Consider the following 15,945-nt stretch of genomic DNA (forward strand, 5'->3'; position numbering starts at 1 on the left):
TGACTGATAAATGTACCTGCTGAGGTGCTATGTTACTGCTACAGACAGTCTGACTGATAGATGTACCTGCAGAGGTGCTATGTTACTGCTACAGTCTGACTGATAGATGTATCTGCTGAGGAGCTATGTTACTGCTACAGTCTGACTGATAAATGTACCTGCTGAGACGCTATGTTACTGCTACAGACAGTCTGACTGATAGATGTACCTGCAGAGGTGCTATGTTACTGCTACAGTCTGACTGATAAATGTACCTGCTGAGGAGCTATGTTACTGCTACAGTCTGACTGATAGATGTACCTGCAGAGGCGCTATGTTACTGCTACAGTCTGACTGATAAATGTACCTGCTGAGGAGCTATGTTACTGCTACAGACAGTCTGACTGATAGATGTACCTGCTGAGGAGCTATGTTACTGCTACAGACAGTCTGACTGATAGATGTACCTGCAGAGGTGCTATGTTACTGCTACAGTCTGACTGATAAATGTACCTGCTGAGGTGCTATGTTACTGCTACAGTCTGACTGATAGATGTATCTGCTGAGGAGCTATGTTACTGCTACAGACAGTCTGACTGATAAATGTACCTGCTGAGACGCTATGTTACTGCTACAGTCTGACTGATAAATGTACCTGCTGAGGAGCTATGTTACTGCTACAGACAGTCTGACTGATAGATGTACCTGCTGAGGAGCTATGTTACTGCTACAGACAGTCTGACTGATAGATGTACCTGCTGAGGAGCTATGTTACTGCTACAGACAGTCTGACTGATAGATGTACCTGCAGAGGTGCTATGTTACTGCTACAGTCTGACTGATAAATGTACCTGCTGAGGTGCTATGTTACTGCTACAGTCTGACTGATAGATGTATCTGCTGAGGAGCTATGTTACTGCTACAGACAGTCTGACTGATAAATGTACCTGCTGAGACGCTATGTTACTGCTACAGTCTGACTGATAAATGTACCTGCTGAGGAGCTATGTTACTGCTACAGACAGTCTGACTGATAGATGTACCTGCTGAGGAGCTATGTTACTGCTACAGACAGTCTGACTGATAGATGTACCTGCAGAGGTGCTATGTTACTGCTACAGTCTGACTGATAGATGTATCTGCTGAGGAGCTATGTTACTGCTACAGACAGTCTGACTGATAAATGTACCTGCTGAGACGCTATGTTACTGCTACAGTCTGACTGATAAATGTACCTGCTGAGGTGCTATGTTACTGCTACAGACAGTCTGACTGATAAATGTATCTGCTGAGGTGCTATGTTATTGCTACAGTCTGACTGATAAATGTACCTGCTGAGGTGCTATGTTACTGCTACAGTCTGACTGATAAATGTATCTGCTGAGGTGCTATGTTACTGCTACAGACAGTCTGACTGATAGATGTACCTGCTGAGACGCTATGTTACTGCTACAGTCTGACTGATAAATGTACCTGCTGAGGTGCTATGTTATTGCTACAGTCTGACTGATAAATGTACCTGCTGAGGTGCTATGTTACTGCTACAGTCTGACTGATAAATGTACCTGCTGAGGTGCTATGTTACTGCTACAGACAGTCTGACTGATAAATGTATCTGCTGAGGTGCTATGTTATTGCTACAGTCTGACTGATAAATGTACCTGCTGAGGTGCTATGTTACTGCTACAGTCTGACTGATAGATGTACCTGCTGAGACGCTATGTTACTGCTACAGTCTGACTGATAAATGTATCTGCTGAGGTGCTATGTTACTGCTACAGACAGTCTGACTGATAGATGTACCTGCTGAGGTGCTATGTTACTGCTACAGTCTGACTGATAAATGTACCTGCAGAGGCGCTATGTTACTGCTACAGACAGTCTGACTGATAGATGTACCTGCTGAGGTGCTATGTTACTGCTACAGACTGACTGATAAATGTACCTGCAGAGGCGCTATGTTACTGCTACAGTCTGACTGATAAATGTACCTGCAGAGGCGCTATGTTACTGCTACAGACAGTCTGGCTGATAAATGTACCTGCTGAGGCGCTATGTTACTGCTACAGACAGTCTGACTGATAAATGTACCTGCTGAGACGCTATGTTACTGCTACAGTCTGACTGATAAATGTACCTGCTGAGGTGCTATGTTACTGCTACAGACAGTCTGACTGATAGATGTACCTGCTGAGACGCTATGTTACTGCTACAGTCTGACTGATAAATGTGCCTGCTGAGACGCTATGTTACTGCTACAGTCTGACTGATAAATGTACCTGCTGAGACGCTATGTTACTGCTACAGTCTGACTGATAAATGTACCTGCTGAGACGCTATGTTACTGCTACAGTCTGACTGATAAATGTACCTGCAGAGGAGCTATGTTACTGCTACAGACAGTCTGATAAATGTACCTGCAGAGGAGCTATGTTACTGCTACAGTCTGACTGATAGATGTACCTGCTGAGGCGCTATGTTACTGCTACAGTCTGACTGATAGATGTACCTGCTGAGGCGCTATGTTACTGCTACAGACAGTCTGACTGATAGATGTACCTGCTGAGGCGCTATGTTACTGCTACAGTCTGACTGATAAATGTACCTGCTGAGACGCTATGTTACTGCTACAGTCTGACTGATAAATGTACCTGCAGAGGAGCTATGTTACTGCTACAGACAGTCTGACTGATAGATGTACCTGCTGAGGCGCTATGTTACTGCTACAGACAGTCTGACTGATAGATGTACCTGCTGAGGCGCTATGTTACTGCTACAGTCTGACTGATAAATGTACCTGCTGAGACGCTATGTTACTGCTACAGACAGTCTGACTGATAGATGTACCTGCTGAGACGCTATGTTACTGCTACAGTCTGACTGATAAATGTACCTGCTGAGACGCTATGTTACTGCTACAGACAGTCTGACTGATAGATGTACCTGCTGAGACGCTATGTTACTGCTACAGTCTGACTGATAAATGTATCTGCTGAGGTGCTATGTTACTGCTACAGACAGTCTGACTGATAGATGTACCTGCTGAGGTGCTATGTTACTGCTACAGACAGTCTGACTGATAGATGTACCTGCTGAGGTGCTATGTTACTGCTACAGACTGACTGATAAATGTACCTGCAGAGGCGCTATGTTACTGCTACAGTCTGACTGATAAATGTACCTGCAGAGGCGCTATGTTACTGCTACAGACAGTCTGACTGATAAATGTACCTGCTGAGGCGCTATGTTACTGCTACAGACAGTCTGACTGATAAATGTACCTGCTGAGACGCTATGTTACTGCTACAGTCTGACTGATAAATGTACCTGCTGAGGTGCTATGTTACTGCTACAGACAGTCTGACTGATAGATGTACCTGCTGAGACGCTATGTTACTGCTACAGTCTGACTGATAAATGTACCTGCTGAGACGCTATGTTACTGCTACAGTCTGACTGATAAATGTACCTGCTGAGACGCTATGTTACTGCTACAGTCTGACTGATAAATGTACCTGCTGAGGTGCTATGTTACTGCTACAGTCTGACTGATAAATGTACCTGCAGAGACGCTATGTTACTGCTACAGTCTGACTGATAAATGTACCTGCTGAGACGCTATGTTACTGCTACAGTCTGACTGATAAATGTACCTGCTGAGACGCTATGTTACTGCTACAGTCTGACTGATAAATGTACCTGCTGAGGTGCTATGTTACTGCTACAGTCTGACTGATAAATGTACCTGCTGAGGTGCTATGTTACTGCTACAGTCTGACTGATAAATGTACCTGCTGAGGTGCTATGTTACTGCTACAGTCTGACTGATAAATGTACCTGCTGAGGTGCTATGTTACTGCTACAGACAGTCTGATAAATGTACCTGCAGAGACGCTATGTTACTGCTACAGTCTGACTGATAAATGTACCTGCTGAGGCGCTATGTTACTGCTACAGACAGTCTGATAAATGTACCTGCTGAGGTGCTATGTTACTGCTACAGTCTGACTGATAAATGTACCTGCTGAGGCGCTATGTTACTGCTACAGTCTGACTGATAAATGTACCTGCTGAGACGCTATGTTACTGCTACAGTCTGACTGATAAATGTACCTGCAGAGGAGCTATGTTACTGCTACAGTCTGACTGATAAATGTACCTGCTGAGACGCTATGTTACTGCTACAGTCTGACTGATAAATGTACCTGCTGAGGCGCTATGTTACTGCTACAGTCTGACTGATAAATGTACCTGCTGAGACGCTATGTTACTGCTACAGTCTGACTGATAAATGTATCTGCTGAGGCGTTAGGTTACTGCTACAGTCTGACTGATAAATGTACCTGCTGAGGCGCTATGTTACTGCTACAGTCTGACTGATAGATGTCCCTGCTGAGGCGCTATGTTACTGCTACAGTCTGACTGATAAATGTACCTGCTGAGGTGCTAGGTTACTGCTACAGACAGTCTGACTGATAAATGTACCTGCTGAGGTGCTATGTTACTGCTACAGACAGTCTGACTGATAAATGTACCTGCTGAGGTGCTATGTTACTGCTACAGTCTGACTGATAAATGTCCCTGCTGAGGTGCTAGGTTACTGCTACAGACAGTCTGACTGATAAATGTGCCTGCAGAGACGCTATGTTACTGCTACAGTCTGACTGATAGATGTACCTGCTGAGGTGATATGTTATTGCTACAGTCTGACTGATAAATGTACCTGCTGAGGTGCTATGTTACTGCTACAGTCTGACTGATAAATGTATCTGCTGAGGGGCTATGTTACTGCTACAGTCTGACTGATAAATGTACCTGCTGAGGTGCTATGTTACTGCTACAGTCTGACTGATAAATGTATCTGCTGAGGTGCTATGTTACTGCTACAGACAGTCTGATAAATGTATCTGCTGAGACGCTATGTTACTGCTACAGTCTGACTGATAAATGTACCTGCTGAGGTGCTATGTTACTGCTACAGTCTGACTGATAAATGTGCCTGCAGTGACGCTATGTTACTGCTACAGTCTGACTGATAAATGTACCTGCTGAGGCGCTATGTTACTGCTACAGTCTGACTGATAGATGTCCCTGCTGAGGCGCTATGTTACTGCTACAGTCTGACTGATACATGTACCTGCTGAGGTGCTAGGTTACTGCTACAGACAGTCTGACTGATAAATGTACCTGCTGAGGTGCTATGTTACTGCTACAGACAGTCTGACTGATAAATGTACCTGCTGAGGTGCTATGTTACTGCTACAGTCTGACTGATAAATGTCCCTGCTGAGGTGCTAGGTTACTGCTACAGACAGTCTGACTGATAAATGTGCCTGCAGAGACGCTATGTTACTGCTACAGTCTGACTGATAGATGTACCTGCTGAGGTGATATGTTATTGCTACAGTCTGACTGATAAATGTACCTGCTGAGGTGCTATGTTACTGCTACAGTCTGACTGATAAATGTATCTGCTGAGGGGCTATGTTACTGCTACAGTCTGACTGATAAATGTACCTGCTGAGGTGCTATGTTACTGCTACAGTCTGACTGATAAATGTATCTGCTGAGGTGCTATGTTACTGCTACAGACAGTCTGATAAATGTATCTGCTGAGACGCTATGTTACTGCTACAGTCTGACTGATAAATGTGCCTGCAGAGGCGCTATGTTACTGCTACAGTCTGACTGATAAATGTGCCTGCAGAGACGCTATGTTACTGCTACAGTCTGACTGATAAATGTACCTGCTGAGGTGCTATGTTACTGATACAGTCTGACTGATAAATGTACCTGCTGAGGGGCTATGTTACTGCTACAGACAGTCTGACTGATAAATGTACCTGCAGAGGAGCTATGTTACTGCTACAGTCTGACTGATAGATGTATCTGCTGAGGGGCTATGTTACTGCTACAGTCTGACTGATAAATGTACCTGCTGAGGTGCTATGTTACTGATACAGTCTGACTGATAAATGTACCTGCTGAGGTGCTATGTTACTGCTACAGTCTGACTAATAAATGTACCTGCTGAGGGGCTATGTTACTGCTACAGTCTGACTGATAAATGTACCTGCTGAGGGGCTATGTTACTGATACAGTCTGACTGATAAATGTACCTGCTGAGGCGCTATGTTACTGCTACAGTCTGACTGATAAATGTACCTGCTGAGGCGCTATGTTACTGCTACAGTCTGACTGATAAATGTGCCTGCAGAGACGCTATGTTACTGCTACAGTCTGACTGATAAATGTACCTGCTGAGGGGCTATGTTACTGCTACAGTCTGACTGATAAATGTACCTGCTGAGGGGCTATGTTACTGCTACAGTCTGACTGATAAATGTACCTGCTGAGGTGCTATGTTACTGCTACAGACAGTCTGACTGATAGATGTATCTGCTGAGGTGCTATGTTACTGCTACAGTCTGACTGATAAATGTACCTGCTGAGGTGCTATGTTACTGCTACAGACAGTCTGACTGATAGATGTATCTGCTGAGGTGCTATGTTATTGCTACAGTCTGACTGATAAATGTACCTGCTGAGGTGCTATGTTACTGCTACAGTCTGACTGATAAATGTACCTGCTGAGGTGCTAGGTTACTGCTACAGACAGTCTGACTGATAGGTGCATCTGCTGAAGCGCTATGTTACTGCTACAGACAATCTGATTGAATCAGTGTGATAGACATAACTATCCCCTGTCACAACTACCATCATAATTACATCTAGACTGACTGTTGTAACTACCCCTAAAGACAGTCAAACTGACATGAGTTCCTCTTGAAAGATAACTGCCCCCAGAGACAATCTGACTGATGTAACTGCTCCTGAGGATAGTGTGACTGACATAAATACCGTTTGGGACAGTCTAACAGATGTGACCGCACCCAGGGATATTCTGACTGATAATTCCACCTGACTAAGTAAGAAGTACAGTTAAAGATAGTATACTAACTATATACCCCTTGAGACCGCCTGACATGACTTCTCTGTAGATCTTTTGAAGTAACTACCTCAGAAACAGTTTCACTGAATAAAGTTCTGCCTTAACTACCCCCGAGACAGTCTGTGTGATATATATATAACTGTCTGATATATCTACCCTTGGAGACTGTCTGACACATATAACCACCCCTATAAGACAGATGGTGATATCTGCACGCAGAGACTCAATAACATGTCTGCTCCACTACATCAAGTATGACTGACTACCATGGTCAGCCTGATGTTTGTCTGATAGCCTAACATATATAAGTACCCCAAGAGTCAGTGTGACAGATAGTCTGACAGACATAAATACCTCCGAGAAATAGTCTTTGTTTCACTGCATAATTCTTGTCTGACCCAGATTCTTCCTCAGACAGTAATGTAGTACCATATGTATCCACCTGGTGGTGCACTTCACCGCAAAAAACGATTACTGTGCCTTATGGGCATATGAATCATGCAACATTGCAGATCTATAAGTCTCTTTATACTTCAGCATCTTTCATGTATAATGTACAGCTGTTTAACCTTTTCATGAATGGCGGTATTTTGGCCCATGGTGCATGAAGTAAAATTTCACCTCTTGGAATGTTGATGTTCTAAAGGTGATTTTTTTTTTTCCCACAAGAACATATTGGTCTAAATTTACTAAAGCCTCATGCACAGTATAGTGAAATATGGGTTTGATGATCAGAGATTACAGTCCCAGTGTCTCCATAGCAATGAATGGCGCTCCAATCACACAGAGGCTCTTCTAGGGGGACTTGAGGTTCCCCGATTTGCTAATCATTGCGAGGACCAACGGTGGATAGGGAATAATTGTTCCTAACAGCACAACTCCTTTGAGATAGGCAGACTGAAAATATACCAGTTTTATCACTGTGATGATCTAACTTTATATCACCCTTTAGTTGGCTTACTTTCCAAAACTATTTTGGTGCATCATGGTGCACTTAAGCCACAACTTATGTGATATGTCTAGCACAGTGGTTCCCAAACTTTCTGAAAGAGGGGCCCACATGTGAACAACAATTTTGCCAGGGATCCACTCTACCGTACTTAGCCACATTTCAAAAATGAAGGTCCTACCTGTATTCTGCCTCTAATTCCGCTGTAATCTTCCTTTTATTCTGCCTTTTATTCGATTTTGCCACCAGGAATTTTGGGGACTCATACCAGTATAATTTGTGTGCCCCCTGTTCTTCCTGATGTATCTTATACTTTCCAGTTCTGTGGCTCCCACATGTACAGTATATTGTGTTCCCCACACAGTATAATGCTCCATGGTGGCTCCACAAGGTATAAAATGTTCCGCAGTGGCCCTACACTGCATAATGCTCCACAGTGCCTCCACACAGTATAATGCTCTGCAGTGGCCCACCCTACATAATATTCCACAGTGTCTTTACACAGTATAATACTCTAAACAGCCTCCACATTGAATAATACTCTACAGTGCCTCAACACTGGTCCACAGTAACTTCATACTTCAACGTGGCCCCACAAGGTATAAAATGCTCCATGGTGTCTACATTCTGTATAATGCTCCACAGTGTCTACTCCACATAGTACAATGCTCCACAGCATTCCCCACACTGTATAATGCTCCAACAGTGACCCCAAACAGTGTGATGTTCCAGAGCAGCCCACACAGTATTAAATGTTCCTGAGTGCATCCACTGTATAATGCTCCAGTGGGCTGAAGTTTCGGCCCACTTCATTAGTAGAGATGGGCGAACCCCACGAGATTAGTTTTACAAAATGTGTAAGGAAGAAATAACAAACACTTGACCTCCACTTCACACGACCGCCTATTCTGTCAATGTTTCAGTCTATTGTGTCTATTATTATTATTATTATTATTATTATTGAATTCTATTAGTTTTTTTTTTGTTTAACACTATATTGTATTAAAGAGGTCTTGACAATTCCTCTAGTAAATACTTGTATTCCCCATAAAATAACCATTCTGGAATATTTTTCCTCACATATCAATGTTGTGCAGTTACTCTGTAATATACCATATAGTTTATACATTGCCTACTGGCTATTACCATTTTCCTTGTCCTATACTGCCTACAAGCTGTCCAATAGGTTTGGTGTAAAAATGCATGAAGTTTTGTTTGCTGTCAGGTTGATCACATGCCTAAGATCTGTCTTTTTTGGAATAAATGATGTATCTTATATTGCCCTTTTTTCAGGATCACAGCATGCCTGAGCAGGTGACTGTCAGTGGTACCACTTATACAAAGACCTCTAACTGCCACTGTGACTCTCGCCAAACCTACAAGAATATGACAGAGCCCATTGTAAAGAACTGGACTGTCATTCATAGAACAGGTAAGAGGAGGTATGGAATACTAGTATATTAGTGGTGTGTCACTATTACAATGTTGGTGGTTTTGGGTGGTATATTTTTTTTGCTGTCACTTAACGTTTTAATTACTGTAGGGCTTTAATGCCTCAAGTAAAATGTCATCTTCAATATCTATTGTACACATACATTTTTATCTCCAGTGTTCTGTTCATGTTTTCTACAGAGAGAACACTGACATACATTCCTAAACATCCATGTTTCTATCATGCTCTACCCACTGTCTAAAAAAGTGGCTGCAGGGCATAGGGGCTAAAATGCACCTTAGTGTGCCACTTTCTAGGTGTGTCTCCCTTAGTAAATGTGGTAAAGTGTGTCTGGTTTTATTGTCTGAGCTTCAACAGTTTTTCATCCTTCTCACTGATCCCATAGTCTTCAAATGGCCAAGTCTTCAGTAAAAAGCGAACAAGAATAGTACATGCTGTGTAAAAAAATGGAACTGACACACCAATCCAAAAAAAATGGATGTGTGCATTTCTCCATAGATTTGAATGGGTAAGTCTTCTATCACTGGAAAGGAAACAGGCAAGACACTGAAGATATCCTTTTCTAGACACCTCTAGTAGGTAGTCCACCCTCTCCCAAATGGCACTCTGGTGAGCGAGGGTCACACTGCAGAAATTCCAGCGAGACACTATGGCTAAGGAACATATAGTTCCAAAACGCGTTAGCATTTTTTAAATCTCTTCTGTATTTTTTTCACTCTTTTTTGTATTTTTCCTCATGTTCTGTATTTTTTATGATCCCATTTATGGATTCAAAGTTATATTTTAAGTATTCAGAGAGATGCCGATCTTTCTCCTTTATGTATACTACTATACTATTCCAAGCTTCTCAAGTCCAGAAGTCAATCATGCACCCTGAAGATCTTTCTCTACAAACGGTGAGCTACAGAAGTCTCTCTTTATTACTTTTTGTATTGGACCACCACGGTGATAGATGAGATCCTGAAGGATCTTTCTCTTCCTAAATAATATAAACCCGGATGTCTCTATGACCTGGAAATCACATATACCACATTCCAAATTATTATGCAAATTATCTTTTTTCTCCGATTTTCCTAAATATTCGATGCGTTGCCACTTCGAGTAATGTTCAAATCTTCAACCATTAGAGTATAAATTAAATTTTAATGACCAAATATGAATTCAAACTTTTTTTTTCACAAATTAAAAAAAAAATCTAAATCCACTATTCCAAATTATTATGCACAACAGAGTTTCTAAACATTGTATAGGTTGTGAAGAAACTGAAATGGTCATTTGTTAAGTATGTAGCATTAAGAGGTCACATTTATTAGAATCAAGAGCTATTTCAATCAAAATCATCTTTTTAGGTCAAGTTACATGTTAACATAGGGCCCCTTCTTTGATATCACTTCACAATTCTTGCATCCATTGAACTTGAGTTTTTGGATAGTTTCCGCTTGAATTTCTTTGTAGGATATCAGAATAGTCTCCCAGAGCTGCTGTTTTGTTGTGAACTGCCTCCCACCGTCATAGATCTTTTGCTTGAGGATACTCCAAATGTTCTCAATAGAGTTAAAGGGGTATTCCCATGACGCTTGTTCACTAACCTGCAGGCTGTTGTGCTCACTTCACTTCCTGCTTTTCTCGGCACATAGGTGGGCAGGGTTTCACTTGCACAGGATTGGTTGTAAATTAATTACCACAGTGTGAAGCTGATGTATTACAGTTTGTATTACATACAGAGGTAACGGACTCCCTATCTCAGCCCTTATCAGCCAAATTCAATTAAACCGACTGATAAGAGCTCAGAAATCCTGGAGCTCTCACCTCGCCTATCTGAGAAGCTCCGCTACTTAAAAGACACAAACAGCTCCCAGCTGCTCTCAGCCCCTCCCTCTTCCTCTGAGAGAAAGCAGCCACATCACTTGACAAATGAGCAGATAATCCCAAGGGCCATAGAAACGGAGTGTAAACAATGAAGTGAATAAATTAAGATAGCAGCCAAACAAAGCAGTTTTGATAAAGCAATGCATTTAGGAAAAGTCTTAAATCCACATAAACTAGCAGTATAGACAGGATCCTCGTGATGGGACAACCCCTTTTAGAAAGCCCACAAATGTAGTAAATTTACACCAGAAACTACTGTTAGTTATAGCTCAAATCTACATCCGCTCCTAGCCTTTAAAGGGGTATTCCGGGGAGTGTAAACTAACTTACTTTTGGCAACATTTTAGGAGTTCTGGGTTGGTTAATACCCATATGATCGGAAGCAGCCCTGTTCCTCCATTCATTCCACCTCCTCTCTCCTTTTCACAGGCGAACTATAGTAAAGCCAACCCCTATAGAACAGGTAACTAAGTAACTGTGCAAACAAGAAATGAAGGAGAAAGTGTAGCGACCCGGGGACCAGGGCTGGTTCTGAACTCATGACCGGGGTGTGAACTAGCCTAGAACTCCCAGCTCAAACAGTAAATTAATTTACACTCCCTGAATGACCTCTTCCGAGCTCTGGTGTTCACATCTGTTAAACCTCTAACCTGTAGATCTCTGGCTGCTGTGAAACTACAATTCCAGCATACCCTTTGCTAATGCAATTTACTACGGTAATATACCAGATGAGATTTACTACTGCTGATGTCTTATGTATCTACAGGGTTGCATACAAGCTGTCATAAACAGACTTTGTTTTGCCAGCACTTTCCCTGTTATGTTATCTCTTGTAAAGAAAGAGATATTTTGGGGTATTGCCATAGATGCAATTCAAGTGCAGGTTGAAGAATCTAGGTGTTGTGGCATGAACACAAGGAGCAGGGTCAGCTTTCAATTGAATTACTTTAGTACGGTAACTGGTCAGATTGTATAGAATCAGCTATCCAAATCTAAATGACCCATCTATACATAATGTCAAAAACACATGAAAAATTATGTAACTACTGTATTTTTCGGACTATAAGACGCACTGGACTAGAAGACGCACCTAGGTTTTAGAGGAGGAAAATAGTGGGAAAAAAAATTTGAAGCAAAAAATTGTAAAATATTTAATACTAGCTTTTACCCGCTACTTCGTCAGCGGTGATTCGAGAATTGGGTGGATACAGATTTGTTAAATGTTTGCGTACTTGAAAAAGTGGAGTGGATAGCAAATTCTCCAGGTTATATTGAGTATAGCTGGTACCCGCGACTTCGTCTGCGGTGATTGTAGAAGTGGGTATATACAGGTGTGGGTAAGGTTTTCGTAGTGTGTATAAGGTATGGGATATGAAATATAACTTTGTATCTTGTTTTCGCTGTAATTCTGAGAATACATGAGACTTTTGTGTTGAAGTTACTTTGTATTTGAGCTGCTATACGGTGTTGGTATAAACTGTACATAGTGTCTTTGGGACAGAGGGATTTGAAGTTAACCCTTTCCCGCCGATGGCATGTTTTGATTTTCGTTTTTGACTCCCCTCCCTCTAAACCCCATAACTTTTTTATTTCTCCGCTCCCAGAGCCATATGAGGTCTTAATTTTTCCGGGACAAATTTTTCTTCATGATGCCACTATTATTTATTCTATACAATGTACTGGGAAGCAGGGAAAAAATTCCGAATGGGGTGGATTTGAAGAAAAAATGCATTTCTGCGACTTTCTTACGGGCTTTAATTTTACGGCGTTCACTGTGCAACCAAAATGACATGTCCCCTGTATTCTGTGTTTCGTTATGATTCCGGGGAGACCAAATTTATATGGTTTTATTAACATTTTGACCCCGTAAAAAAAAATCCAAAACTGTGTTAAAAATTTTTTTTTGAAAAGTCGCCATATTCCGACAGCCGTAACTTTTTTATACGTCCGTGTACGGGGATGTATAGGGCGTCTTTTTTTGCGGGATGTACTTTGTAGTTCTACCATTTTCGGGAAATGTTATTGCTTTGATCACTTTTTATTCAAATTTTTATCAGAATCAAAACAGTGAAAAAACGGCGGTTTGGCACTTTTGACCATTTTTCCCGCTACGGCGTTTACCGAACAGGAAAAATATTTGTATAGCTTTGTAGAGCGGGCGATTTTGGACGCGGGGATACCTAACATGTATGAGTTTCACAGTTTTTAACTACTTTTATATGTGTTCTAGGGAAAGGGGGGTGATTTGAATTAGTAATCCTTTTTTTATATATATATATATATATTTTTTTTATTTTTTTTATTTTTTTTTTACTTTTTTAAAACTTTTTTTTTCGTATTTATTAGACCTCCTAGGGGTATTGACATGGGTGGGCGGTGTCGCAGATTGTCAGAGTGGTGGGGGTCGGCAAACATGGCTGCTCCGGAGCGTTAAAGAGAGCCTCCTGGAGTATCGGTAAGGTGAGGGGCAAAGTGGTAAAGTATATGTATATGAGATTGTGTGGGGTTAGGGGCGAGGCTGTAGAGGGCAATAGGAATTTTGGGGCTTGCTATGGTCCAAAGTGTGTGAGATTGCAGAGATGGTGGTGTGAGTTCAGGTTTTGTGAGGGTCCTGGCACAAACGTATGTGCGCTATTGTGACGAAAAGTAGCCTATTGCGCAATCGGGTGTATTAACTATGTTTGTGGAAAATTTCAGCCAAATCGGTTGAGCGGGTTTTGCGTGATTGAGGAACAAACATCCGAACATCCAAACTCACAAACCCACAAACTTTCACATTTATAATATTAATAGGATATGGGAGTTGTAGTTTTGCAACAGCTGCAAGGCCACATTGACAGGTGACCTTGCAGCTGTACGGGGACGCATAGAGTGTTTTTTTTTTTGCGAGGCCAGATGTACTTTTTAGTTATACCATTTTGGAGAATATCTATTGCTTAGATCACATTGTATTGAAAAAAAAACCCGGCGGTTTAGAACTTTTTGACGTTCACTGTACAGGAAAACTATTAGTAGACCGGGCATTTTCGGACACAGGGATACCTAATGTGCATGTGTTTGACATATGATTTTCTACTGTTATATATATTCTATGGAAAGGAGGTGATTTAGAAATTTTACTTATTTCATTTTTTTATTATATATTTTTAAAGCTTTTTTTTTTAATTTTTTTTTTTACTATTTAATTCCCCCCCCCCGGGGGCTTGAACCTGCAGTCACTTGATTGCAAGTCCCATAGACGGCAATACAACTGTATTGCCGTCTTGGGACATTCTGTATATTACTATTACGGCTGGTCATAGACTAGCCGCAATGGTAATATAGCAGTGACAGGCCTGGAGCCTTCAGTAGGCTCCCGGCTGTCACCCGAACAGGTCGGCTCCTGCGATATCGCCACGCAGGAGCCGACCTGCAACTTTACAAGTATGGGGCCGGTGGGGACCGGCCCCGGGGGAGAAGGGGCCGCCAATACAGACCCGGCATCCGCTGTACTAGAGAGGCGGATGCCGGCGAGGGATAGACACCAGCACATGTGCCGGGGCCTGAGACATCGCTGCCCTGCCCTGCATGAAGCCAGCGGCGGGGGGACGGAGGAGCGGAATAGCATCGCCCCTGCCGCTGGCTTCATGCAGGGCAGAGGAGCGTAGCGATGTCTCAGGCCCCGGCACCTGTGCCGGCATCTATCCCTCGCCGGCATCCGCCTCTCTATTACAGCTGATGCCAGGCGCCACATTCGGACTATAAGACACACCCTTCTTTTCCCTCCAAATTTGGGGGGAAAAAAGTGCGTCTTATAGTCCGAAAAATACGGTATGTAGAAATTTTAAAATAAGACACACTGGGGTAGATTTATTAAGACTAGTACTAGTATTCCCTATGCTAGTCTTAATAAAGGGTCTGACAGGCACAAGGTGAGAATGATTTTTCAAGAGGTTCTAGCCTAAATCAGACGTATGCCCATGCGTCAGAATGGAATCTGCACCAGTCACAGAATGGCGTAGATTTCCTGTATAACTCATGCCAGAGGTAGTCAGGCTTAGTTTTCTAACTTATATTAAATTATATAAATTAAGATAGCGGCTAAACAAAGCAGTTTTGATAAAGCAATGTATTTAGGAAAAGTCCACATAAACTAGCAGTATAGACAGGATCCCTGTTATGGGACAACCCCTTTAAGATCAGAGGACGATTGTGACCACACAAGTTTATCTTACTGATAGAAGCCAATGGCTTAGAAGTAGTCTTTGCTGAATGAGATGGTGCATTGTCATGCGTAAAGATGATTTTGCTACGGAAGGCACAGTTCTACTTTTTGTATGATGGACGAAAGTGGTCAGTCAAAACTCTATGTACCCTGCAGAGCTTATTTTCACATCTTTAGTGAACCTAAAGGAGCCTACCAGCTCTCTCCCCATGATTACAGCCCAAAACATGACTCTTCTACCTCCTTGCAGCCTTGTTGGGACTTGGTGGCCACCCACCAACCATTCATATAATGTCCCATAGTGACCCCTTAACACAGAATAATGTCTTATAGCGGCCCCTGCACATAGTATAATGTCCCATAGAAGCCTGTACACAAACTATAATGCCCCATAGTGGCTTCTCCACACAGTATAATGACCCACCGTGGCCCACACAGTATAATGTCCCATAGCAGCCCCTACACAAAGTATAATGTTCCATAGCAACTCCTCCATACAGTATAATGTCCCGTAGCGACCGCTGCACACAGTATAATGT

General features: G+C 42.3%; 1 protein-coding gene across 1 annotated transcript in view; it reads left to right on the plus strand.

The window, feature by feature from the left end:
• Nucleotides 1–15,945, plus strand: part of C6H20orf96 (chromosome 6 C20orf96 homolog) — a 41,906-nt gene that overhangs the window by 418 nt on the left and 25,543 nt on the right. The window contains exon 2 of the mRNA XM_075278619.1: nt 9,174–9,312. Coding sequence (XP_075134720.1) covers nt 9,174–9,312 — 139 coding nt within the window. The remainder of the gene's footprint in view (nt 1–9,173; nt 9,313–15,945) is intronic.

This window comes from Leptodactylus fuscus, chromosome 6 (assembly GCF_031893055.1).
Source record: "Leptodactylus fuscus isolate aLepFus1 chromosome 6, aLepFus1.hap2, whole genome shotgun sequence".
Taxonomy (NCBI): Eukaryota; Metazoa; Chordata; class Amphibia; order Anura; family Leptodactylidae; genus Leptodactylus; species Leptodactylus fuscus.